This window comes from Cibotium barometz, chromosome 39, assembly GCF_041138505.1.
Source record: "Cibotium barometz isolate CiBa-2024 chromosome 39, ASM4113850v1, whole genome shotgun sequence".
NCBI classification, from domain to species: Eukaryota; Viridiplantae; Streptophyta; class Polypodiopsida; order Cyatheales; family Cibotiaceae; genus Cibotium; species Cibotium barometz.
The window spans coordinates 12,513,880-12,539,145 of record NC_141084.1 but is presented as its reverse complement, the minus strand read 5'-3'; the positions used below and the strand labels follow the sequence as shown (position 1 = coordinate 12,539,145).

The 25,266-nt window shown below is 47.3% G+C and overlaps 1 protein-coding gene across 1 annotated transcript in view; it reads right to left on the bottom strand.

Moving 5' to 3' along the window:
- Positions 1-25,266, bottom strand: part of GMI1 (gamma-irradiation and mitomycin c induced 1) — a 233,434-nt gene that overhangs the window by 181,773 nt on the left and 26,395 nt on the right. Inside the window, exons 10-12 of the mRNA XM_086778321.1 lie at positions 25,176-25,262; positions 24,965-25,015; positions 12,646-12,766 (exon numbers count right to left, since the gene is read on the bottom strand). Of these exons, the coding sequence (XP_086634447.1) occupies positions 12,646-12,766; positions 24,965-25,015; positions 25,176-25,262 (259 nt within the window). The remainder of the gene's footprint in view (positions 1-12,645; positions 12,767-24,964; positions 25,016-25,175; positions 25,263-25,266) is intronic.

Here is a 25,266-nt window from a genome sequence, read left to right as displayed (position 1 = left end):
ACATGGAAGGAACATAAACATATATGTGAGGCCTGCAAGAACAATCCGAGTCAACCATATCCTCCTGACTACGAAGAGGCAACCTCCTTCCAGAAATACCGACAGTGGAGCAAAGGAAAATGCTCATGGCCCCTGCGACTATTATATATAATAATGGGGCTAAAGGACATCCTTGTTGTACTAAGCAAGAGATCTGCACCCGCTCTCCTCTATCACCGCAAGCGAGCACACTCTTGTGGGCATCACGATACATGCATCAAACTCCCCTCATCCATCACTCAGAGAAACCTTCATGGCTAAGTGTACCCTCAAGGAAGTACCAATCCACTCTATCATAAGCCTTATCAAAATCCAAAAGTAGAATGGCTAAAGGCTCATTACTCGCTTTGGCCCATTCCACGGCCTCCCAAAATGAGAGAATGTTATCAAAGATATTCCTCCCGTGTAAGTATCCATTCTGAGTATCATGAATGACATCGTGCAAAATTAGCTGCAATCTAATGCTCACTGCCTTAGCAAGTATCTATATGTAGTCCCAAGTAAGGCGATAGGTCTCCACTATTCAATCATGGTCTTATCCCCACTCTAAGGGATAAGGAAGATAAGCCCCTCAATGAGAGAAGAAGGCATAGAATCTCTGTTCTACATCTCTTGGAAAGCCAATGTGCTCTCTATCCCAATCTCATCCCCAAAAAATAATGAAAAAACCAACAAAAAGACCATCCTCCCTTGGATACTTACCATGAGGTAGGGCATGAAGAGCATGACTTAAATCCTGCATAGAAAAAGGAGCATCAAGAACGGCACACATCTCCTCAGTAGTCAAATGTGGCAATGCATTCCAAACCTTCCTCTGTGCCCTATGTCTCAAATCAGAATGAGGCTCAACGCTCGAAGCTAGCGATAGAAAACAATGCTCGAAGCGATAGAAATCAATGGCAATCTATCTACCATAAGAGGATCTGAATGAAGAGTGCCATGTGAATCCTATAGATGCCTGACACTCATCTTTGGCATGAGATGGGCCATGAGTAGCAAAGAAGTGTTTGTTGCATCTGCCACTCGTGTGCTATATGTCTAATAGCCCTTTCCAAGTCCAAGGCCTCCTGCCTCTTAGTGTTGGAAATAAGTGCTCACTAGGAGTACTTTGAGTCTTGGTCATCTCAGTGTATGCCACGTGGCACCTCTATAATTGTCCCATAAGTCACTCTACTCTATCTTGTACTTCTCACCTATATATTGTGGGTGTCACATCAATGAAAGTATCTATCTTGTGTCTTGTCTACACTCATCTCAAGGTAACTCTTTGTCTTTCATTTTTGTTCTTGTTTCATTTCTAGTCTGCTCTAGCTTTCATATTTTCTACATGGTATCAGAGCCAGGTTTTAGGGTTTCCCTATTTTTTTCCTATGAGCTTTCGCCATTCTCTCCAAGCTGTCCCACTCAATTCAGCGCAGCCCATGTGTTGCCCGCCATATCTTCAGGCCGCCGCCTAGCTGCATCTGTTGCCCTGCGTAGACCTGCACATGCTATCCAACGTTGAGCTACACTTGTTGTGTAGCGTTGACTTGCATTTGTTGTCCAACGTCGCCTCTTATAGCTGCACGTGCTGCCCTCGCCAGATTCACAGCATTGGGACATAACTCGACCTGCTGCTGTAGCAACCCGTCAGCCTGAACTTGCTGTCCGCCCTGTTCAGGCTCATTCAGCCCACTGTACTGTTGCTGCTTTCGCTGCCTTCTTCATCAACTCAAGCGTGCACATCATCTAGAAGCAGCTGCAGATCGACTTTCCTCCTGTTGACGAGCTATTTGCTGCATTTAGTTCTGCCATTGTTTCCTATTGAAGAGTCTACAAGGTACTGTGCATTGTATCCTTCAGTTTGCTGGTCAGTCCTTTTCTTATCCTCATATCTGCAAACTGCTAGTTCCTCATGCTTCGATGGGCTGTCACATGCTATGGCCTTGACAAGTGGTGAGAGAGCCGGCTTCTAAAAACAATTTGGATCTCTTCTTTCATTCATTTCTGCAATCTTGTAAGGGAATAGACACTGCCCTTGCATTTTAGCAAGAGGTAAGACCTTCCCACATGGCCTCTTCTACTCATTCTCTCATGTCTATCGACAAATTCAATGGGTCCAACTTTCATACTTGGCAAATCAAAATCAAGTGCCATCTTATGAAAGAAAGTCTTTGGGATGTTGTTCACCATGCTGCTCCCGAAGATTCCGACATTGAGCAAGTTATCACTTATGCTCCCACTGCCAAGAATGACAAAGCCTATGTTATCATCTTGCTCGGTCTTGGAGATGATTACATTCATCACATCTCCGACATACAGTCTGCTTCTCGAGCATGGATTACCTTGGATACCCTTTTTGGACCCCGCTCTAAAAACTCTAAGATTGCACTTATGATCTCATTCTTTGATCTATATATGCAGGAGGGAGCTACTATAGCCTCTCATGTCAATTATTTTCGCAGTCTTATGGTTCAGCTTGCACCAGTGAAGTCTCCCATCTCCGAAGATATTGCTATTGCTGTGCTTCTCAAAAGCTTACCTGACACCTATGCTACTCTTGTCACTACCTTCAAGTATCACAATAATCCTACTCTTGAAGGTATCATCAATGCTCTCCAAGAAGAGGAAAGAACAAAACAACAAAAGGTAACTGACACTGCATTTTTAGCAAAGAAAGGAGGTTCTAAGGTAAGAAAGCCTTGCACCCATTGTGGAAAAACTAATCATATGGAGAAGGACTGCTTCAAGGCCCATCCATGCACCATTTGTGGCCGTCATAATCACCGGGAGAAGGACTGCTATTCTAAAACCTCTACATCAGCCCCTGCATCTACCTCAGCCCATGTTGCTGCAACATCTACATCAGCAGATCTTGCTGTTCATTCCTCACATGATGAGGAGTGGGCTTTCTGATTACTTCACCTTTCTTGTCTACCACTTTGACCACCGATGATGTAGGTCAAGGGGTTCTAGTGTCTTACTCATTATGCTTTTTGACCTCTCTCTTGTCCCTACCCAAGAGGCAGAGATTGCCCTTGAGGAGGGGATGTCTTCAAGGTCCATCTATTTGTCTACAGTCAGTCTTCTGTCTATCTAGTCTTGTCTGTCTGTCTATCTGTTGTCTGTCTATCTGTCTATCAATCTGACTGTGTCTTGTTTTAGATCCATCTTGTCCCTATCCTTGTGGACCCATATGAGGATATCACTTGAGGAGGGGTGTCTCAGGATCTTTGTCTGTCATGTCTTCTGTCTTGTCTCTCAGTCTATAGGTTTTTATGTCTGTCTTCTAGTCTTGTCTTTCTGTCTTCCTCCTAGTGTCCACTTAAGGAGGGTGTTGGAAATAAGTGCTCACTAGGAGTACTTTTAGTCTTGGTCATCTCAGTGTATGCCACGTGGCACCTCTATAATTGTCCCATAAGTCACTCTACTCTATCTTGTACTTCTCACCTATATATTGTGGGTGTCACATCAATGAAAGTATCTATCTTGTGTCTTGTCTACACTCATCTCAAGGTAACTCTTTGTCTTTCATTTTTGTTCTTGTTTCATTTCTAGTCTGCTCTAGCTTTCATATTTTCTACACTTAGAAAGGGCACACATGTGATAAAAGTTGTTAACATCACGAGACTTTGCGAGGCCTGCGAGAAATCATGAGATCTCCAAATATCAAGCATCTCACGTGATAGCTCTGCATCTAAGAACAAATGATCACGGATGCGTACATGAGGTGTTGATCCATGGTGACTCAAATCTCTAATGCATAAAACCACTGGACAATGATCCGATTTTGAAGTGATTGCTGCAGTAAAAGTATGGTCCCCTCTGTCAAGCACCCAGAGACAATGGATGACTGGAGGCCTATCACTTTGATGCCTGTTATATATAAACTTATTGCTAAAATGTTGGTACATCGGATAAAGGATATCCTTCATGATGGACTTCATCCCAGGCAATATGGTTTTGTTCCAAGAAGGCATATACATGATAATATTTCCAACACTCTCATCGCAATGGAATATGCAAAATATTCTGCTCAAGATGTCTTGGTCATGCAAGTGGATGTGGCAAAGGCATTTGATACGGTACAGTGGGATTATGTTTCTCAAATCATGTCTAAACTTGGTTTTGGTCCAAAGCTAGTTAATGTCATATATTGGCTTTACTCAATGCTTTATAGGGAAACATTTGTCTGAGTCTTGGACTCTAGAACGATCAGTTCGACAGGGATGCCCTCTCAGTGGTTTGTTCTATGCTATTGCTTCACATCCTTTGCTTCTTTATATGGATCATCAGGTTGATACTAGATAGTTAGAGGGGCTTCAGATTTCTGGTTCACGGCCTTTCATTGCACAGGCTTATGCAGATGATTCATTCTTCATGCCAAAGAACAGTCCTCTGGAGCTTCGCCTATTGATGGATACTCTTTCAGATTTCGGGTTGGCAGCTGGTCTAAAAATTAATTTTCAAAAATCAAAACTCTTACCTCTCAAGCATTGTGACTCGCATGCTATCCTGTGGCCCGGCCAGATTATTTATCCGGAAAACATAGTAAGACATTTGGGTTATCCCATTGGCTGGAAAATCAGAAATAAGCAACAAATATCTTGGGTACTAAACAAAATTCAGGACAAATTAGAATATTGGAAGATCTCCACTTGGCCATTGCACGTACGGCTTCGAATTGTTCAGTCCATTGTTCTAGCTTATGTTCAGTTCTACCTTCCTCTATTACATTGATCATCTCGAGATCTTTCTTCTTTTATGTCTCAAGCCATGGAGATTTTTTGGAAAACTAAGCTTCATAAAAAAGCTTTAAGGCTGCTCAAAATGGACCTGCTTTGCTCACCAAGAATGCATGGTGGTTTGAATATTATAAACATCAAATTTCATGTGTTGGCAAGCAAGATTACTATGCTCAAAACCTTTTTTCAACAAGAGCAACCTTGGTCTATCATGTTGGCAATTTTGTGTGGTCAGATGCGCACAAATGGCTAGTTGATCCATCGGAAGTAGTGCTTGGAAAATTTCAAGGTAAAATCCCTGGTTGTCCATTTTCTACTTCCTTGATTCAGGATTGGAAGAAAGTGCTCTCTCGCATCAAATGGTCTCCCCATCCTGCTTCTATAGCTTCCTCGCTTCGAATGGAAAGCCTACATTGGAGTGCTCTTTTTTACTCTCCCCTTGTTGTACAACAACCAATCAGAGCTTACAATCTTATGAAGTTGGGCATCCGGTTCATCGACGACGTGATAGATACTCAAGGGCATATTCTCTCTTTTCCGGCAGCATGCCAACAATACAATCTTGGGATGCATCATAGACCTATATGGAAAGCTATTGCAGATCTCTTACACCCTTTCATCCCGATTCCAACGTTGGATGTAAGAGACAGGCTTCAAGATTGGCATCTTCAGTCTTCAAGTTCAAGATTATCCTCTCAGCCTTTGCATCTATTGACTTCCATACAGGCTTATCGATTGATATTACCTCCTCCATGGATTGCTCATCATGCTAATTCTCTTTGGCATCTGAATAAGTCTTTAGCTTGGTGGAAAGAAAAACTGACATTGATATGGAAGTTGAAAATGCCATTGAAGCAGAGACTCTTTCTTTGGAGATGCATTGTTGGTATTTTTCCAGTGGGAGTGAAATCGGCTCAAAGAAGGATTGCCTCTCCTCTTTGTCCAAGATGTCATCATACTACTGAGAGTATTCCGCATTTATTGTGGTTTTGTTCATATTCCAGAGACCTTCTAGACAAGATCTCCTATTTTTTCTCTCTCAGATTTCCTGCACACAGGTTCTACAGGTTTTTCTGGATGTTTGTCACGTTATCGGCTTCTTTGTCACAGTATTCTCTTTTCTTCCATTGGATCATATACTGGGCCTTATGGACCCTCTGGCTCCAACGAAATCATGCATATCTGAATTCACCCCTTCAGCACCCTTATGAGTTCTTCCGAGCCTCATTGCGGCAGTCCTTATATGATGCCTTACATGAGGAAGATTTGGATGTTTCTTGTATTCAGCTTTTCTTTTACTGTTTCTGATGGATAGGGCATAGGCTCTTTTCTTGAGCACTGCCGTGATGTAAAATGGATGTTTCATAATATAGTTTCTTCGTTTCACAAAAAAAAAGTATGTGTGGGTGTGTGTGTGTGTGTGTGAGGTGTGTGGAGGCCTGGTTGAAGATAAGAGCAGCTTCCTCGGTGGTTGTAAAGCTTCTTTGACCGAGGCATCCAACTCTTTCATTTTTGCTTTGCCTTTATCCTTTCCCTTGGACAAGCTGGGCTGAATCTGATTGGTCGTCTTTGCATTCCTTCCTTGAAGATAATCAGCATTCTTGATGCCTTGACCTTCAAACTTAGTAGATGGCTGAGAGACAGGGGGAGGTATGGCATTGGGAGGAGGCTGATGCAACACCATCGGACACTGAGAAGCAAGGTGTCCAATCTTATGACAGGCAAAGCAAGCACCTGCAAAGACTCCCCATTTTAATTCAAAATACTTTTCCCCCAGATGAATTCCCTCAACCTCTACTCCAATAGAGGGAGGGGTGAGGGAAAAAAGTGTGTGAGGTGTGTGTTTTTTAAATCCTAGTGTGTGTGTGTGTAGAGCTGCTGCAAGGAGTGCCGCTGCCCAGACCTGCCTGTCAAGCCGACCTGCTACGCCAAGCCCGTCGCCCTTTCTTGGCCGCCCCCGTCATCAACTGCGCGTCTTTTTCCAGCACTGCTCCTTTGTGCCCTATTCTGGAATAACCCCCGCTTCCCTTTGCTTCTGTTTTTTCCCTCACGCCTGTACTTTTTCCAGCCCGCTCCCCTACTCGTTCTGCCCCGGCAAATCCAACCTATATTATCCCAGCACTGGCCCTTTTACGCTTCAGCACTTGGGTTCTTTTCTTCTGTTTTGCCTCAGCCTACTGAATTTCCCCCCTTATATCATAGCCCGCCTTTTGTTTCCCCTTTATCAATGTCTCAAGATCCTCTACCTAAAGTATATGCCCGGAAGGGTAGGCCTGCTGATGCAAAAAGACGGCAGACTAACAATCCCTTTGATTCTGGGTTTGCCCCAACGACGCTCAGTATGTTTATGATGTGTTGCAAGAAGAATTTCAGCACAGTTGGAATGAATGGGCCAGACCTGTTCCTACAGTTAAGTACAAGCTCAAGCTGCCCTCTCTGATTACCCCGCTAAAGAAATTGTCTCAGACGGCGGTCATCATCTTCTTCCCCGACAAACTTCCCTCTTGCGAATGATGTGGCCCAATGGATCAAAGCGTTGCTGGGGGGGCTGTTTTGTGGAAGGTGTTTATTTTGCTTCGCGAGGGTTTTATGAGGTCCATCTTACAGATGCATCTTATAAGCAAAAGCTCCTTGAATGCTCTCCCCTCTTCTTTGGCAGACAAATGGTGCACGCTATGCCTTGTTCTCCCAATAAAAATTATCAGAGTTTGATCAGACATCATTGCCCAGTATGGGTGGAGGTGGTAAATTTCCCTGACTACATGCATGATGAACTTCCGGGCTTAGCCTGATCTCTTGGCCAGGTCATATGCCCCCCTCGGCCTACAGGCAATCGAAACAGATTTTGCATTCTCTGGGACACTGACATCCCCACCCCTCCCTGTATTGGAGTAGAGGTTGAGGGAATTCATCTGGGGGAAAAGTATTTTGAATTAAAATGGGGAGTCTTATCAGGTGCTTGCTTTGCCTGTCATAAGTTTGGACACCTTGCTTCTCAGTGTCCGATGGTGTTGCATCAGCCTCCTCCCAATGCCATACCTCCCCCTGTCTCTCAGCCATCTACTAAGTTTGAAGGTCAAGGCATCAAGAATGCTGATTATCTTCAAGGAAGGAATGCAAAGACGACCAATCAGATTCAGCCCAGCTTGTCCAAGGGAAAGGATAAAGGCAAAGCAAAAATGAAAGAGTTGGATGCCTCGGTCAAAGAAGCTTTACAACCACCCAGGAAGCTGCTCTTATCTTCAACCAGGCCTCTTCAATCTCGTCATTGGGATGCCTCCACTCCCTCTCCCGGTCAAACCTCTGCTTCAGCTGATTCTCCTGCCTCAAGATTATGGGTTGATGTGCTGAAAAAGGGCATACCAATTTGCGAGTCAGATGATGCCAACCCTGTACTCACTTATTTAGAGCATGAGGATTTGCAGCCTATGGCTGCCTAGCTCTGTTACTTGCTGCCTTGACCTGCTTTGTACATACCCCTTGCTATGTTAGCTTCAATCAAATGTTTTTCCTTCAATGTACAAGGTCTTTGTAATGCTAATAGGTGGAGGCTTTTTTGGCACTACGTACATACATTGCATCCGGATGTGGTGTGTTTGCAAGAGCATAATCAGCACTCCCTTGCTGGTCAGCAAGCTTCCTTCGCCGGATATGACATATTCTATGCAAGCATGGCAAAATTCTCTAGAGTATGCATACTGGTCGAACATGACTTGCATCCACTTTTGACTTTCAACGATCCTAATGGCAGATGGATGGTGCTCCAAACCATGATTAATGGGGAGATCTATGAGTTTGCTTCGGTATATGCATCGCAGACTTCAGCTCTCAGGGCTCGTATGTGGGACTCTCTGGCTAAATACCCCTGGCTGTCAAATGCCTTTATATGTGGGGATTTTAATAATTCCCCTCAGCCACAAGATAATACTTCTCATAAAAGTCACATGCACCCTTCTGAAAAGCAATCTTGGGAGGACATGTTATCCTCCTTACATGCAAGAGATCTCTGGATATCCATACATAACACAATACCGGGATACACTTTTCATCATAATGCTCTCTGTGAATATTGGGCCAGGTTAGATCGATGGTACTTACTGAATGCGTGCCAGTTTGTTGGATTCACGTGTCATCTACCTGTTGATCATTCTCTCAGGAGGTCCGACCATGCTCCTCTTTGGTTGTCTCTGACATTTGGTATGCCTTGTGATGACCTGAATTCTCGAAGTAGCAGGCTGCTACATGTCAATAATGCTTATGTTGATAGGTTATTTTGTGCATATTACTTGTAATTTGATGATGATGAGTGTGAGGACCACCAGTTTAGGTATCGCACGAGTTTTATTATTGCAATCCATGTTCACTCGAGCCTCTGAGCCATGCCTTTGTGCCTTTGAGTCATGCTTGGGCAATGAACCTCTGAGTATATTTCAAGTTATGACATCAATAGCTACAAGCATGATGATATTGGTCTAGCATTTTCATTTCTAGGGTTTAAACATCCTCTTTATGTCAAACCCCTTTGTACATTTATGATATAATGCAATTTCAACTGGTTTTACCAAAAAAAAAAAAGTGTGTGTGTGTGAGAGAGAGGGAGAGAGACACCTCAAGCCTGCAACCTCCCCCGTCTTCTTTACCCAAAAAAAAAAGTAGAGGAAATCGGTTCCAATCTTCTTCAAGAGGGTTGAAGTAGCTAGTGTATGGAAAGAAAAACATCTTTCTTCAGCACCTCCAAGACTCCTTCCTCGCATTGAAGTCCACTTGGAAGAGGCCTCTCCCAAGCAACCTCACATCTTTGAAGTGGAGTGCGAAGTCAAAGGGCAAAGCTACAAGTACCCAATCACAGGCCTGGAGACGGGATGGATGTGACCTGAAAACTTTGGCAACGAGGGTCATTTTGCCGTCTTTTTCAACCTCTACAGAGAGGGTCGCGAGCTTGGCTGTCTGTTGTACAATTAATGGTTCACCCTGCCCCAAGGAGGGGGGGAGGGGGGGGGGGGGGGGAGATTGATTCTAATTTGAGCAAAAAAAGCTGAATTGAACACAAAGTGAAACTTTCCAATGCTGACACTAACTAGGAAGTCAAAACCAAGACTGGGCAGCAGGCCAAGGTAAGGCAACAGTTAAAAGAGGCGGGCAGAAGAGAAGGGGATCCAAATGTGCAGCAAAGGAGAACAACACAGGGCAGGGCAACCAGCAAGCAAGACGTGCAGCAGAGGGGAAGGCGTGCAACAGAGGAGGGGGGCGCAAGTGAAAGCAGAGAGCAGAGGAAAACAGATGGGCAGAAGAGGGCACACAGAAGAGGGCAGGGTAGGAAGGGTAGAAAGGTCAACAATCGGGGAGCTCGCAGTCGAGCAGCGTGTTGCTATGAGTTTTCTTTTTGCTACACGAAAAAGGGTTTCACCACGCACAGGTTAGGGTTTCACCGTCTCCAGTGGTGCAAAATTAGGGTTCCGTGAAGGATGAGACCCGAAAATCTTTCCAATGAGTGTAGTCTTGACTTCTTTAGCAAAATATGCTTGTAAGGTCGTAAGCTCATTTTCAAAGAAAAGGATTGCTCTCCCAACCAGTGGGGTTGGACGATGATTGGCTTGAGCAAAGGCCATAATGCGAATCAAAGGGAAGGTGGCCGAATTGAACAAAATTAAAAAAATTTCATATGTTGACGTAGGCAAAGAAGCGGGACAGGCAAGAGGGGCTTATCCGGGCAGGAGAGCGAAGAAGAACGCGAAAGAAGAAGGTGGGCAAACAAAGAGGGGGGTAAGGTGAATAGCAGCTAGGAGGGAAATGCGCACATAAGAGGGGTATGGCGGGCAGAAGGAAATGTGGTAAAGGGGTGAATGGCAAGTAGAAGGAAAATGCATAGAAAAGTGGGGGAATGGTGCACAGAAGAAGGGGAAGAGTGGTGTGCAGGAGGAGAAGATAGCAAGCAAGCAGAGAGGTGAAGAGGTGCGTAGATTGTCACCATTTGGTCCCTTCACCAGTCTTGACCAGTGTTTCACACACTGAGCCGAACCAAGGTGTGAACGGGGATTTTCCACATAAGAAAGCTAGAGCACTTTACTAGCATGGTTTGGCCCGAAAGATGGCCACACAGCAAAAGCAACATGGGATTTTATTCAATAAAAGTGACTTATAATGTTTATAAGTCATTTTTTAGCTAATCAACTTTATAAAAACTGGGATTTATGGGCTGATTTAATGTGCATCCCTCTGGGGTCTTCCTCTCTCCTGGCCAACTAAAGTTCTCTCTCCTTCGCTGGTCGACTTCCTCAATGGCTCCTACAAGGCTGGCCGACTTGCTCTATGCGTTCTACAGGGCTGGCCGACTTGCTCCATACTCTCTACTGGGCTGGTCGTCTTCTTCCAAACCTCCCACAGAGCTGATTGACTCCCTCCAGGATAGCCACATGGCTGGTCGCTTTCTCCCAGAACTTAACAGGGCTGATTGACTCCTTTTTGGGATTGTTTTTGAGGGAATCTGAGATAGTTTTGAGAGCTCTTCTGGGGCTGGTGTATGGACTGTTTTTGGGGCTGATTTAACAGCTCCTCGGGGACTGATTTATGGCTCTGTTTTGGGGCTGATTTGGCATGGAACTCGGGGCTGATTTGGGCTCCGTACCGGGCTGTTTTATGGACAGTTTAAGGGCTGTTTTATGGACAGTTTATGGGCTGTTTTATGGACTGCTTTTGAGACAGTTTTTTCTTTCGTATGGCTTTTGGTGCTGTGTTTGTATCTTGGCACTGGATAGTTATCTGGAGCAAGAGATGTGCTGATGCTTTGTGGAAAATTCAATGTTGTTTGCACCCGCACCTTGGTATCTTGTAAAAGCTTCTATGTGAATAAAGAAGTTTCTACAGGGGCAGGGCATTCCGGCTCAGTGCGGTGTTTTTATATTTCATATGGTTTTTCCACTGTGTTTTCCATACTCTGTCTGGTATTTGAAGTGTTGGTCATCTATTACCATTCCGGGTCCCCTTCCCTGCTTGTGACACAGATCACCTTGTGTCACACACTTTTCTCTTCTTGGCATTTGACTGCAGGGCATGAGAGATACAAACTGACTCCCCTGAATCAGAGCTTCCCAATAGATGGGCTCAATCAATGGCATCCACATAAGCCGCTTGTAATAAGGTCAATTTTGCACGTGCACAGAGAAACATCCCGATGGATCTAGCTGCACCTCAGACCTCAGGGAGGCTTTAGGTATCACAAACTCGGAGATTCACAGCAGACCTTTGCACTGCAAACTGATTGTTCATGTTAAGGCCAGAATCCCTAAAGGACATTTCTCTGCAGCCCCATTGCTGGTTACAAACCAAATCTCAGGAGTTACATGGCAAGTGGAATAGTACCTCTAAGGAATGAATGGGCTGATGGGGAAGTGATTATTAAAGAGCAGCCACCAAAACCCAAATAAGGGTGCAACAAACCAAAGAAACCCTATCCCCTATCCATAGCATTGTGAAATTGAAATTGCAAAATCTTGTCCGCACCTAGTAACTTCATGAAATTTTTCACACAGACCATTAAAGTCTCAAAATAGGACTACCAGATGTAACACTTACACAGCTATGCTACATTCATCACATTTGGGGAATATGATTTCAGTAGAGCAGATGGAAGAGATGCACAATTTATGTGAATGCACTCCTCTCTCTCTCTCTCTCTCTCTCTCTCTCTCTCTCTCTCTCTCTCTTTCATGTTCATTTTGTCCTTTTTTTTTCTGGACATCCAAAAGACATTGACAGTTGTACATTGATTTGTCTCATAGGTCGAGTTCGGCCTCTAGTAGACGTTAATACAACTTTCTTTCTTTCTTTCTTTCTCATCCAATTTAATATACTACTAATGAAAGTTTATGGACAAGTTAGTTACCCTCCATATTACTGGTTTTTTTCAAATGAATATCCACAACGAAGGGTGACCCATTGCTCGAGCACATGTTTGTAATGGCCACCTCCCCACCTTCGACCTCTGCCAGGTTAGTGTCATTGACCTGAAACAGTTTTCAGTTGGAGATTCAAATGTAACAGGTGCTCCTTTGCATGTCTAAATACAAAATCCAAATTTTTAGTTTACATACTGATCCAAGATTCCCTGAAGACATTAGAGCATCTATTTTTCTATTACACCTCATTAAAGGAACACTTTTTTTTCCGCCAACTATGTTGTAGCTCAAATGGTAGAAGGTCTCACCCAGGAAAGGGGGGCCTGGGTTTGAGTCTCCCCCCAAGGCTACCCCAAGGCATCACTGTCTACGGGCTGGTTTCCAGAGGCAGGGCTCTCTACGCAGGGAATAAAATTCACTGATGCAGGATCTCTCACCATCATGACTAACACAAAGCCTTATTAGTATTCAGCCCTGAAACCACAAAATAAGGGTGAAATTTGTTTTCTTTCTTCTTTTCTGATACATAGCACATTTCAAAAGTATTGCTTGGCTTGCCCACAGATTTTCTTCAAGGGCAAGAATTCTGACCTCACTTTACAAAAGTGTATTGAGACTTTCTTTGAAGTTTGTAAGGTGAGGCTTTCCTTGTGGAATCACCTCTCATTTATGACTCAATCTTAGCTTGATACATACCCCTTTTCTTGACGTTCTTCAAGAGACTTCTTCAGCCTGAGTACCCCCTTCCCTAGCATATGACTTTCTTCATTAGTCTTATATCCTTTCAGTATACAGTTTTGAATTCCACAATCAACGCCATAAGCTCAACCCCCTTGGCATTACACCACCTCAAAACCACTTATATCTTTAGCTAGGTAATCGCCCTCAATCGCAACCATGGGGCTTCAAAGCCTAACCCCCTTGGAATAAAGGTCACCTGCCATCCACTAGCTAGCCCCCTAGATCTATAATGCTGTATTCTCCCCATAGAAGACTCCAATAAATACAGAAAGTTTGATACTTTCTCTTAGAAACATTCAGGCTCTTGGAAACAATGAAACCAAATCTCTTCCTTAAATTGCTTACCTTTTCTCAAGTTGAATGCTCATCAGGATGTCCTCTCACTTCGTTAGATAATTTACATACTTTGTATGCCTCTTTCTAGTATCTGGAATGTTAAGAGACCACGTTCTCATTATTGGACTACTCACAGTTTCTTGTGTGGACAAGATTCTGGGCACTATGGACTCTCTGGCATGATAGAAATCATGCGTGTCTTTACCAACCAATCAGTTGATATCTATACCTATTTCAGACGCTCTTTGCATGAATCTCTCACAGACTCTTATGCCTTGGGTGAGATCACTACTAGGCAATTAGATGTGTTTTTCCACTGGTTCTAGCTTCTCCTTTCTTAGGGCTATGATTGTACCATACCTTAGACAGTGGTTTCGCTCCCCAACAAAAAAAGAGACTACATTCTCAATAAATTTAACAAGGGTTTCATCATCAACCAGATTAACATTATTGCCCAGCTTTGCTAGGTAATTTATTTTACTTACTTTGTATGCCTATTTCTAGTATCTGGAATGGGAGAGACTATGTTCTCATCAATAATTCAACAAGGGTTTCATTTAACCAGATTAACATTATTGCTTAACTTTTTTTCTCGAGGAATTCGCATGTAACACTCAGCAAGCCTAACAAAGCCCTAGTAATCTCCTCTGTAGACATGCAGGGCAATGTTTGTCCCTCCATCTCACACAGCTGTGTGAGTACAATGAAGCTATAAACTTATTTGTGGGGTAAAGGCATCCCTCCATTTCATGCAGCTGTATGAACACAATGAAGCTATAGACTTCTACTGAGGTGAAGACCGTTACCTTGACGGGAAGCCCAAAATATGGGCTGCGGGTGAGCGCATTTCATGCTCATAATGCAGCAAGGTGTATCCAGCAGGCAGCAAGTAAGTGCCAAAGGTCTTTTGATGGTTTGCAGACCTTTTCACCTCTCCAATACAGAATAGAAAAATCATGGTTTCCTCCTTTTAACAGCTTCGGTGTCCAACTAGCATGGGCAGTGGATATGGTGACAGCAAAAACCATTCAATCTTCTGTCAACAGTTTGGCATATCTTTTTGTTTCTCATCGCCTCTCCAACTCCACGATTCAAAAAAACTTGTGTTTGGATAAGAGCCCAAAGTTAAAAACTCTTTTCTTCCCAACAACTCCCTTATCCCTACAAAAGTTGAGTGTCTTTGTTGACAAATCTTATGGAGTTGCAAATTGTAAATTTAGATGCCTTTTTTAAGGCTATAATTTGGATGTACTTGAATCTCATTTTACAAGAAGCTGATACAATATTGTATGATGATTGTAATTTGTTATGTTTGACTTGTTGAGTTTATGCAATGTCTCCTAATTTGCACCTCGCACCCCTCCATTCACCTTAGTGCTCCAGCAGGTGCAATAGATGCTCCAACCTTCTCTGTTGGTGCTTGGATGACCTTTAAAGAACTCCTAAAAGCACAGAGGGACATGCTCACTGCAGGATTTTGTGAGGTTCAGACTCGATGACAAAAATCCATACAAAGGTTCTGCTAGCTTTTAGAGGAACTTTGTCACACCCTTGTTTCTTTATTGGGAGTTGTCGCACAACCATCCCCTTACTCGTTATTGGCGTACAATGCAATGATGGTGAAGAGAACTTTTTTTTCAGAAAATAATTTTTATTAAGGAAAATAAAATCATACAAAGGGAGATCTCAACCAATTGGGAGCACTTTATTCCAATGAGAGAAGGTGAACAATGCAGGTAATGACCACTCAGGACAGGAAATACAAAGCTACTGCCTATCTGGGCAGGACAGCGAGGCAACAGTAATAGTGGAACTGGTATGCAGCTCAACTTGATGATTGTGGTTTCCTTTCCAGATATCTGCATGGAGTTGCATATCTGGTTTCCAATCAGAATCTGCAGTGTGCTACTCATGAATGGCAGCGAAGTGATACTAGGCTCTTACTGATCATCCCCTTCTTCGACTAAACATTCAGATTCAGCTTCATTCTTTCACTCTGGTTCCCATTGCGAGAAACACTATTTGAAAAAATAGCATATAACCTGAGCCATGCAGACCTTTCTCCTCAGTAGTACTTCTGTTGAAAGTGGGCAGTCTAACTTTGTTAATTCGATGTTTTTATATATATTGTAGATGTCTCTAAGAAGAAGAAAAGACAGCCATACAATGAATGTTGGAGATGCTAATACAAGAGGCAGGGACAATGAAATGCATGCTTCCAATGCTTTACAGGATGAGCAAACTCATGTGGTGCACAATAGGGAACATGAATATGTGGGACAACCATCCCGTGTGGCAAAGAGAAGATGCAAGAAGAAGAGTCCATAGTCTCAAGGACTGAACTTACTCGTATGCAAGCTCTTCTCCATGCACAACAACAAGAATTGAATCCCTACCGCCGCGAGGATCCATTGGTACATGACCGTTTGAAGGCCAAGAAAGCTGAATCTTATATGGATTATGCAATGGCAATGATTGCTCAAGAGTTGCACATGCAACCGAGGGATGCAGCACGTGCATACTTGGCTCATACCGAGGATGTCTATGCAAAAAAGGCAACCATCCCACATGTCTTGGGATCCCCACAGGTGCCCGAACAAGAACTTATGTCTAAGAGGATGAATCTCCATGCTATGGGAGAGGAACAATCAATGACTTCACGCCATGCAGGAATACCTTATGTAGCCCGTAAAGGATACAATGTTTATGGCAGTGGTCAAAGTGTATGTCAAATGTCATTGCCGACTGAAAATGTGCATGCACAACACATGCAACATGGGCTGCAATTATCTGTTGGTGCAGGTGTTCCGCGTATCTCTCATGCCACTCATGCCTTCGAGTGTGCTCATGAGGGAGAAGCTATGGCTAAAAATGTATCAATGCATGTTGAGGGGCCAGCCATGCCTCATGCTTACAAGGCACGTGTATCTATGCCTTATGCATCACCTTTTGGTCCTAAAATGATGCCGATCACAGGGGCTGTCCCAATGGACAAACATGGGAGAAAACATGTTGAGATGCACGCACATGCATCAAAGTCTCGTGACTTCAAAGCCGGAGACAAATCTATGAAGTTTGACACATATCATAGGAAATATGATGCATCAAAGGCACTTGCTTTTATTGCCCAATTTGATATTGCTTTCAGTGATGAGGATTTCACTCAGGAATCCATCATCCGGTATGTAAGCATGTTCATGAAAGGCACTGCTAGCGTATATTTTGAACCAGACAAACCTCTCTTAGTAGGGCCGGTCACGCTAAAAAGGGGATCTTGAAGAGAAAAGAGGGAGCCATCTTTCAGAATTACCTAGAAAGGTAACATGTTCCCGCGAAAGGAAGGGGAAGGGGGGGGGGGGGGGGGGGGGGTTGTTAAGAAATAGCATGCAGTAAAAATCCCATGACTGGCTGTGCACAACTGAGATAACAGGCTGCACACATAAGAGAAGATGGTCTTCTCACAGATCGGCAAAGATGCATGCAAGTGATGTGAATTCCTCACTATATGTGCAGGACCTATAAGCACTCAACCTTATAACCCTAGAAACAATCAAAAAAATTTGTTATTGGAATACAATAATTTGCACAAAAGAGAGATCTTTCTTCATCAATTCACCTCCACGCCTTGCCTTTAACCCATTTGGCATTTTTCTTCTAATTGAACTTCTACCCAATTAATAAGAGCACCAGACAATGATACAAAAGAGACTAATCTGCACTCGTAGCTCGCTGAAGCTCCCGCCTCCACCCTGCACGCCCCCCCTCTCTCTATCGCCTGTGCGCCTCCCACCTCTCCGCCTGTTCGCTTTTTCACCCCCCGCCTGCCTTCGCTTTGTGCGCCCACCTGCACGTCCCCCCTCTCTCTATCGCCTGTGCGCCTCCCACCTCTCCGCCTGTTCGCTTTTTCACCCCCCGCCTGCCTTCGCTCCCCTCTGCTCGCTTTTGCGCCCCCCCGTCCTGCCTCGCTGCTGCGCCTCCCCCCCTCCTCGCCATTCGTCCCCCGCCCTTCGTATTTTCGCCCCCAGCTCCCTCTTCGCCTGTTCGCCCCCCCATCCCCTCTGTCGCCTGTTCGCCCCCCTCCTTTCCGCCTGTTCGCGCCCGCCCCCCCCCTTCAGCAGCGCCCCGCCTCCCCTCCCTTTCGTTTTGTTGCCGCCCCCCCCCCCCCCCCCCCCCCCAGGGTTTCTCCTTCGTTTTCCCCCTCTCCCTCCTCTTTCGTGTTGTTCACCCCCAGGGGGTTTTGTTTTTCTTCATTTTCATCCGGTCTTCGCCTCTTTGGGTGCAGCCCGTTTCTTGCAGGTTTTCCGCATTCGCCTCGCCTTCGCCTGAGCTTCAGACTCTGATGGAGACTCCTCCCGCCTCGCCTCAGAGGGACTCACCCGCAGCCCCCTCGCCCGCCCCCGAGGTCATCCCCATCAGGCTTTCTCTTTCGCCGGAAGAGGAAGCGAGCCTCACTGCAGAGGTGGAACGCCTCCAGGCTCATTCCACCATCTGCCGTATAGTCGGCACTCGCCCCAGTAGAGGGGAGATCAGGGATCTTCTTCAGGCTCGCCTTCTTGCAGATGTGGGCAAGATCCTGGATGTGCAGCTCCTGGGCCGGGGCCATTATCAGATCGAGTTCGAGGCCGCCCAGAGCGTTGCCAAGGTCCTTGCCATGAGTCCTCTGGACATCAGGGGTGCTCGGGCTTTCTTCAGACCTTGGCAGCATGGATTTGACCCAGCAGCGGCGGAGCAGGGAGAGCGCCTCTTCCATATTACAGTTTGTTTCCCTGGTCTCCGTCGGGAGTATCTTCCGCTCCTCCCCAGGCTCGGAGCATTGGTGGGCTCGGTACTAGAGACGGGCCCCTCAGCAGCTTCAGCGGTGGCTAGAGCAGCGGGGCTACCTTCGGTCAGAGTGTTGGTGTCTGACATCTCCTCCCTTCCTAAGGTCATTCAGCTACCTAGGATAGGGGGGGGTGGATAGATCAGAGAGTGGAGTTCTCGGGGCTCCCGAACCAGTGCTTCATTTGCAGGCAGGTCGGTCATCTGGCCAAGGCCTGCCCTCGCAGGAGACCTCGACCCTCACCACAGCAGCAGGCTACTGATGGCCCGCCCACAGATTCGGCTCGGCAGGCTGCCTCAGGGACACCTGCTCAGGCCTCAGAGACCTCGGAGTGGCAGCCTGGACAGGGGCGCCGCCGAGGGAGACAGCCACAGCAGCACGCACAGAGACCGCTGCAGCAGCAGCCACAGTCTCAGCCTCACTGGGTTCCCGTGAGGAACAGCTTTGCTCCCCTTCAGGAGGAGACCCCTGCAGCGACTGAGGACCAGGAGATGCCAGCTCCTCCTTCTTCACCCCCCCCACCCCCGTCCCCTCCCACCGCCTCGTCTCCACCTTCGCCTCCTCCCGCCTTCGCTCCGGTTTCGGCAGCGGCTCCCTCTCCACCTCCCTCGCCTCCCCCTCCTCCCGCCTCACCTTCCCGGGAGACCCTGGCAGTTCCGTGGCGCTCACCTGCAGTCCGGAGAGCGCTGAGCACTGACCTCGCTCGAGCATCACAGAGGAGACCTATGCCGATTAGGGCCTCACGGATTTCATCTATCCGCAGTCGGCTGAGTCGCCTTGGCATTAGACAGCGCTCGGAGGCCTTTGATTATACCTTTACACGGCTTTTTGGAGCAGAGGGCCCCCATGAGCCAGCACCCATTCGAGTTCACGTAGTGATACCTCCGGCCCGCGGGGAGGAGGCACTAGACTCAGCGGTGGCCTTCTCGTTCCCTCTATGTGGACCTTGTGATCGGGAGTGGACTCTAGAGCTCGCTCTCAGCACTTTGAAGACTCAAGCAGTTGAGTTTTCTCACCACGAGCGATCTAGAGGTGACTGATGTGATAGGCCGACTTTGGGAGTTGGCTCATTTTTTCTTGGATCCCGGGACTGTGGATACCTCAGGGATTCGGCATTTGGTCGTGCGCAGTGGCAGACTTGGCGCGAGACCCTGGATATGTGAGTATACACGAGGTTTCTCTGTCAGAGCAGGAGGCAGTCGCCATGGGCCACAGCCACTGGCGCCTGATCCGGGATTCTTGCAGCACACCGGGTGGGCAGATTCGCAGCCGTTCGGATGGGGACTACTCTCCATCCAAGCCGCTTGCGAAGGCCCGTCGTACGGCTGAGACAGCATCCACCTCAGCAGGGCATCCATGAGGATCATCTCATGGAATGTACAGGGCCATGGCGGAGCACACTTTATACGCTATCGAGGTTGCTTGAGGCAGGAGCTTCAGAGATGCCTGGTTGGTGGCAGCATTGACATTTTGATGATGCAGGAGCACCACTTGGGTGAGAGCAGGATCCGGAGATATGGTTCGGTGATGCCTGGTAGATGGGACACTTTTTGGTCTGCAGGGTTTGGTCCTTTGGGTGGACAGGGAGGAGTATGCATGGTTATTGCAGATGTATGGCGGCAGGCCATTGTGGATCGAGGGATCATTGTGCCTGGTAGAGCACAGTATGTCATTCTGAGGATGCATGATGAGCTATTGGGTGTGCTCAACATCTATGCGCCCAATCATGCTAGTGCCAGAGCAGAGTTTTGGACTCAGGTTACTGATGCATTGCCAGAGGCCGCACATTGGTGTGTTGGGGGAGACTTCAACATGCTTGAGGACCCGGCAGATAGGGTGGGAGGCAGTCATGTTACAGTGCACGGCACGGAGCTTGCAGCTTGGGACCGGTTTTGCATGTCACTGAGCATCACTGATGCATGGCAGCATGGGGCTCTCTCCCGGTCTCAGGACAGTCTTAGTTTCTCTCGGTCGGATCGCCGGCAGGGAGGGACTAATCTATCTCGGATTGATCGCTTTTATGTGGGCGATTGGTTAGGGGAGCGAGGGGGCTCCGTCGGCATTCTTGCTGGCACCTCATTTTCAGATCATGCGCCAGTTATATTGACATTGGAGGAGGGGACACGGGAACCCAGCTTGCAGTTGAGGATCCCAGAGAGGGTACTTACAGATCCCAGTCTCGCTGAGGACATTGAGAGGATCTGGCATGATAGTCAGTGCTCTGACCAGGATGCAGCGGGCCAGTGTGCCCAGGGACTCATTGATCTTAGCTCTTTTCTACACGCTGCAGCTTTGACACGACTGGGAGAGATTCGCGAGCGGGAGCAACGGCTGAGACGCAGCCTTGCTTCGCTACAGCGCCTTCAGGAGCAGCAGCCTGCATGTGAGTGGGTGGCGTCCCAGCTGAGCCAGGCACGCCAGGAGGTTAGAGAGGTAGAGGAGCAGAGACATGAGTTTTACTATCGTCGTCAGGCCTCTCAGTGGACGCAGCTTGGTGATAGAGTGACTGGGGAGTTTTTTGAGATCACTGGACCCCGTCATGCGCGAGCAGGAGTTCGCCAGCTTGGTAGACCGGATGGATCGATAGCTACTGAGCTCAGGGAGATCAGAGCCATTGCCACTGCTTTTTATAGTGACTTGCTTTCAGCGGAGCCAGCCACTGAGGATCGAGATGTGTGCAGACAGACTGTGTGGGCCCATGTGCAGAGGAGGGTCACAGACCATATGCGCACAGTTCTAGGTGCGCCTCTGTCAGAGATTGAGCTTGCCGAGGCCTTGAGGGTCCTGCCGCGACATAGTTGCCCAGGGGAGGACGGACTGACGCCGGCCTTTTTTATGCGCTATTGGGACCTTTTGGGGCCAGGCCTCCGCAGGGGCTTTCAGCATGTTTTGGACACTGGGGTGATGCCGCAGAGCTTTTCAGAGGGCTTGATCTATCTTATCCCCAAGGGGGAGGGAGTATCGGATGACATTCGGCATTGGAGGCCTATTACGATCCTCAATACTGTCTACAAGGTCTTAGCAAAGGCCTTGAGTTTGAGGATCCAGCCCTTCCTGGGGGAGTTGATTCATGCTACTCAGACAAGATTTGTCAAGGAGCGCAGTATCCTTGACAACATCTTTACTTTCTGGGAGGCGACGGCCCGAGCTAGGTTTCTTGGCGAGGACTTGGTCGTGATGCTTCTCGATTTTGAGAAGGCATACGATAGAGTTGATTGGGGATTCTTAGAGGGCACTATGCTACGCCTGGGCTTTGAGCCAAGATGGATCAGAGGGGTGGCAGCTTTGTATTCCACAGCTCGCAGCCAGGTGCTGATTGCAGGAGGTCGGGGGCCGAGTTTTGAGCTGACCAGATCAATCCGTCAGGGGTGTCCTCTCGCCCCTTTCCTTTTTCTCTTCTTTGCGGAGGCTATGAGTATGTATTTGACGGCAGAGAAGGTTGGTTTGAGAGGACTTCAGCTCCCAGTCCGGGGGGAGGATTTGCTTGATGCTGAGTTTGCAGACGACACGGGCTTATTTTTGCATGGCCAAGAGGCCAATCTTATTCGGGCAGAGCAGTCGCTCCAGGTTTTTACTGCAGCTTCGGGAGCATTGATCAATTGGCGCAAGACAGTGGCCTTTTGGATCAGTAGTGCTCCCACTCCGGCATGGAGCCCGGACCCCGGTTTTAGATGGATTCCTCCAGGCACAGCAGTGCGGTATTTGGGATGCCAGATTGGCCTTGATTTGTCACCTGAGCAGCAGATTGCCCCGCTTCTTCTGAGCATTCGGAAGAAGCTATTGTATTGGAGTACAGCTAGACTATCCTTGGCTGGGAGGGTGGTGGTGGCAAATCAGGTGCTGTTAGCGACTATGTGGTACATTACGTCTTGCTGGATTTTCTCGAGCTCTTGCATCAGCCAGGTACAGAGGCTGATCAGGAACTTTCTGTGGTCTGGGCGGGACGGTCAGCCAGCTCGGGCAAAGGTTGCATGGGCAGTTATTTCACTTCCGCTGGCTCAGGGCGGTTTGGGCATTATAGATCCAGTCGATCAGAGTAGAGCCTTATTGGGGAAGCTTATTGTTCGGGGGTTGCTTCCAGGCGCTGAGCCTTGGAAAGAGCTCCTCTTGCAGCGACTGCAGGCCCGGGCGCCTCCTGCAGGGGGTACTTGGGCACCAGAGATTCGCTGGATCTTCATAGAGATGAGGAGGACAGGCCTCAGTAGAGGATGGGAGGACAGATTTGCTTTGAGTATCCTGAGAGCTTGGGAGCTGCTGAGACCGGGGCTCTCTCAACGGCCTCCTCCTTGTGTTGAGGAGCAGGCCAGGCAGCCGCTCATCTGGAGCCCAGCGGTTCGTACAGAGCAGGGTCATATGCTGGGTTCTCGGCCTCGTCTAGCCTGGGGACCTTTAGCAGCAGGCCCAGCTCGTAGTTTTGGAGACTGGCAGGCTTTCTGCAGTCTACCAGAGGAGACCCAGGTGGAGAGGCTGAGTCACTTCAGAGGGGGGTTGATTATGAGGGATGATATTCAGGAGGCACTTACAGAGGAGTGGTTCACACCTCTCGAGCCAGTGGCCCCACGGTGGATGGGAGCCTTTACACAGTTGGAGATCCTGATTGCTGTCAGAGCTAGCACTGAGGATGGCAGATGCCTCTATTATGAGATACAGGATGAGGGCAGACTCCAGAGAGTGGAGGTGGAGTCGCCTTTGGTTGCAGAGTGCACTTTTCAGAGGATTCGGGTAGTGGCTGCCGCTTCTCGGAAGTGGCATATTGACCCCGACCCTGCTGACGTGCTCCCGGATTGGCGCATATGGGCATATGCAGCGCGCCCCTTGGCCCTGCTACAGTGGGACCCCGGGGAGTACGAGTGGCATGATCCTTATGCATCCCTTGAGGCCACAGAGATCACCTTTTTCCAGTATATTGTTCGGCTGGGACGGCATATTTTGACGGCGAGGAGGACGGTTTCTCCAGCGGCAGCGGGGCATTGGCGATTGCAGGGACTATCACAGGAGTTCCTGGAGGATTTCTGGGCTCGGCTCTGGGCTAGTCGACAGGCCCGCAGGATCTCGGCTTTTCAGTGGCTGGTCGCCCACAGGGGCTCAGCGGTTGGCACTTGGCTTGTTTACAGCGGTCTTCCGGCGGCCTAGGTCCGATGCGACCACCCTATGGAGACACAGAGACATTGCCTTTGGGACTGCCCTCAGGCACAGCAGATTTGGCTGCGGATGCTGCGTATTCTGGCCCCCCCCTCTCCAGAGGGTATGTTTACGTGGGGTGCCGCTGCTTGGTCGACTTCGTCAGGGCCTGCTATGGGCTATGAGATGGAGCAGGGCAGTCAGGCCATCAGATTTATTAGGGGCCAGCCTCGCCTGGTTCCAGCACCGGATTTCTCGTCCGCCAGCTGGACACAGGAGAGGGATTTACGATGGGAGCTCCTCAGCAGCCTCACCATCTGGTTCACCTGGAGGGCCCGGTGCTTTACGGCCTTTGAGGGGAGATTAGAGCCACCAGCAGAGACTGTTCGGGGGATTTGGCAGGAGTTGATCCACACCCTGCGAGGACAGTACGACCGCATCCGGGGAGACTCGGATGAGGCGATCTTACGGCGCCAGGCCTTTCACACCACTTGGCGCTGCGGCGCGTTCTACACCCTGCACACGGGATCCCCCCGTTGGCACTACAGGCCACCTGTTTGGCTCTTCCCCCCCCCTATTGTATGATTTAGCCGCTCAGTTCTTTAGACTGATGCTTGTATTTTGCAGCACCTAGGGAGAGTCTCCCGGGCTGCCATGATGTTGGAGAGATCTCTTTTGTAGCCCTACGGGCGTTTTTTACATAACTAATGCAAGGATCTTTTCTCGGAAAAAAAAAATAAGAGCACCAGACATTCACCACTGGCTAATCCCCTAGATCCTGAAACTATGTGATCATCCTCACAAGAGTTTCCTGAATATAAGACGATAATAGATTCCATGAGCCAAGCGCAGCCTCAATAGCAGTAAGTGAGTTTTTAAAGGTTACCTTGAACTCGTTAGCTTTTTGAGGTACCTTGTGCATTCCCTAATTCAAGCATAGTCTCCATAGGCATAAGTTAATTTCTAAGGTTAATTTAATTCACAGCTCTCTGAAGGATGTGATATGTAGCTTGAAAGATAAATCACAAGACTTTTCATACTGAGGTGCCACAAATCAAATTACCTACTATACGAAGCCATGTATGTTATATAGTTGTACTCCACAGGGATACATGCAAACGAAGACAAAGAGCATTTGGGTTCCCTGATAGAGCAACAATCATTGTTTTGCAGTTTGTACTTTATTAGGTGTAAAAACAGGACGAGTTTGAAGCAGGCTCCATCCATTGATTAAATAACTGCCTAGAAAAGCAAAACTTTTGTACTGACTGGGGCAAAAGATTGCACACCTCAAACTCAACAGGCGTGGTGGTTCTTTGAGAAGTATCTGCTACGTCACACTGTTTCATGAGGATAAGTTTTAAAAACAAACATAAGTTGAAGAAGGAAAAAATGCATAAATTATTGGAACTTAAGTGACCAAACACGCAATTATGTTTGAACAGTGCTCGGCACACGTGTGCATGCATGCACAAGTTATATATGGGGGAGAATGCGAACCTGAATATATGGAAAATAAATATCCTTTAACATGCACATCACTTGATTTTCTTTCCACACTTTTCTCTTTAACTTTGACAGCTCAACCTAC